The sequence below is a fragment of the Myotis lucifugus genome, unplaced genomic scaffold (genome assembly GCF_000147115.1).
Source record: "Myotis lucifugus unplaced genomic scaffold, Myoluc2.0 scaffold_1945, whole genome shotgun sequence".
Lineage (NCBI taxonomy): Eukaryota > Metazoa > Chordata > Mammalia > Chiroptera > Vespertilionidae > Myotis > Myotis lucifugus.
This window is the reverse complement of record NW_005872993.1, coordinates 40121-42274: the sequence shown is the minus strand read 5'-3', so window position 1 is coordinate 42274 and position 2154 is coordinate 40121. Positions and strand designations below refer to the sequence as shown.

General features: G+C 31.5%; 1 protein-coding gene across 1 annotated transcript in view; it reads left to right on the top strand.

Annotated features, from left to right (window-relative positions):
• Positions 1 to 1823, top strand: part of LOC102440490 (sec1 family domain-containing protein 1-like) — a 5715-nt gene extending 3892 nt beyond the window's left edge. Inside the window, exon 4 of the mRNA XM_006108240.3 lies at positions 1466 to 1823. Within this exon, the coding sequence (XP_006108302.2) occupies positions 1466 to 1577 (112 nt within the window). The 3' untranslated portion in view covers positions 1578 to 1823. The remainder of the gene's footprint in view (positions 1 to 1465) is intronic.
• Positions 1824 to 2154: the final 331 nt, after the last annotated feature.

Here is a 2154-nt window from a genome sequence, read left to right as displayed (position 1 = left end):
ACTAAAAATAATGGATGATATTGGAGTGAAGAATTAAAGAAATTCATACAAATGAATTTATTTCAAGGGAAGAATACTCAAATATTCTTAAATATTTTTCACAGTGTTTCTCATTAAGTGGAGCAGAAACATCACATTTTCACTTGGTTATTGCAACAGAAGCAATCACTGTGTTGTCATACCCTATTTAATAGTTCCTTTTTATAGTGCCACTATATAGACACTTCTATTTGAATAATTTTTTTGAAAAAATTTACATTATTATAATATAGTTGTCTTATTTTTAATTTGTTGGATGCATTTCTAAATTATTTTAATTAGTGGTCAGCAGCCTTGAGGGACTGTTGTTAAATACATTTGAATACAGTTAGTTGTGGGCTAATGATTCTCAATGGGAACTTGGTAGTATCTGGAGAAATATTTGGTTGTCACAACTAGGAATCTACTGGGCTGTGTTATAGGATGCTGCTAAACATCCTACAGCGTATAGGACCTCCATAATGAGGAATTATCCAGCCCTAAATGTCAATAATGCTGAGTTAAGAAACTCTGCCCTAGGCTATCTTCCCTTGCTTTCCTTCCACCTAGCTCTGGAGTAATAAATGATAGTAAGTGGTAAGGGTGCTACTTCTAATTTTTATTGCTAGTCTTATATTCAGGGAGAGTTCACTGTCTTGCACGCAGTAGGATGGAGTGAGTTAACTAAAATGGTCAGAGGTATCTTGGCAGAACAAAATATATATAGTTAATATAATCAGATAGCAATGACTTCTGAAAATTAACATGTATTTCTGATACAGTAGTGCCTTTAAAGCAAAGCTCTACAACTTTTGAAGACACATGGTATAACCAAATGACTTTTTGCTTTAAGTGTAGTCTATTTCACATCTAAATTATAATAATGGAGTAAAACAATATTTTACTCCAAGTGACTGGAAAGTGAATAGTTATATAATTAGGTACCATTGTGGCATGATGTTTTAGTTTTATGCAATTATAATTTGATACAGTTTTATGAGACTCTTTAGAGTCTGCTTTTTGAATTTATGTTTACAGGAAAAAAATTATAATTTGCAGTTGACAAAACTGTCAAACATTTGTGTAAATTTATAAGATTCTAACAATGGCCTTTCTTTTTTTCAAAAATATGAAATATAAATCTGGTTAGAAGTAACTTATTCTTTCTTTGATAACTCTAATTATTCAGTAAGAGCATTTGTATAGATATTTTTCCCTTTAAAAAGTACCTAAGTAAAACATAATACAGTATTTTACACAGGCTCTAAGTAGTCCAAAGCATTACTTTACTTCTCTGACTGAACTAGAAAATTTTTTTAAAAAGCAAAGTATTATGGAATGCCATACTTTTTGTTCATATCAAAATGACATATACTGGAAAGTATTGGAAAAATGTAGATGTATACACTGGCATCAAGATTTATATAATTGTTTTTAATATTTACAGCTTCCAAAGGCCTTTATTAGTCCTTGTTGACAGAAACATAGATTTGGCAACTCCTTTACACCATACTTGGACATATCAAGCATTGGTGCATGATGTACTGGTAAGAAGCTGAATATACCCCTTTTTACTATAATGTAACATTAGTGAGTCCCTTCATTTAAAATTAACATCATGGCTTCACAAATACACATGATAATGATGGAGCTGAGAAATATGGACAAAAAGTGTGATAGGCTGTGGTATCATTGGATGCTGGAGAATAGTTAAGTTCCAAGCTTAAGATCTGTAAATTATAAGATAAATCAATGGTAGTTTGGTCATAATGGGGAAAAGGAAATGGAGGAAAATGAATGACTTTTTAAAAAAATAAAAGTAAGTAAATAAATATGTTCTTAGGGAGAAAAGCTGTAATTTCTCCCATTTTTCTGGGAGAAACCAAAATGTCTTTACACATTTGCCAAATATACCAGGGGGTGGAGGGGGGCAGTTAAGCTTCATCTTATGATAAAAAATAGGCAGTATTTTTATATTACACCATGTTTTTCTGAAGTAATTCCACATATGTAATTTCATGCTTAAAAAGAAAAAGCCTGCCTTATTATCTACATGTTGTGTATGGCAGGTGATACACAGAGATAAATAAAACACAGTCCCAATCTTCAAAGGCAGTGGGAAGAAAATATGTACAC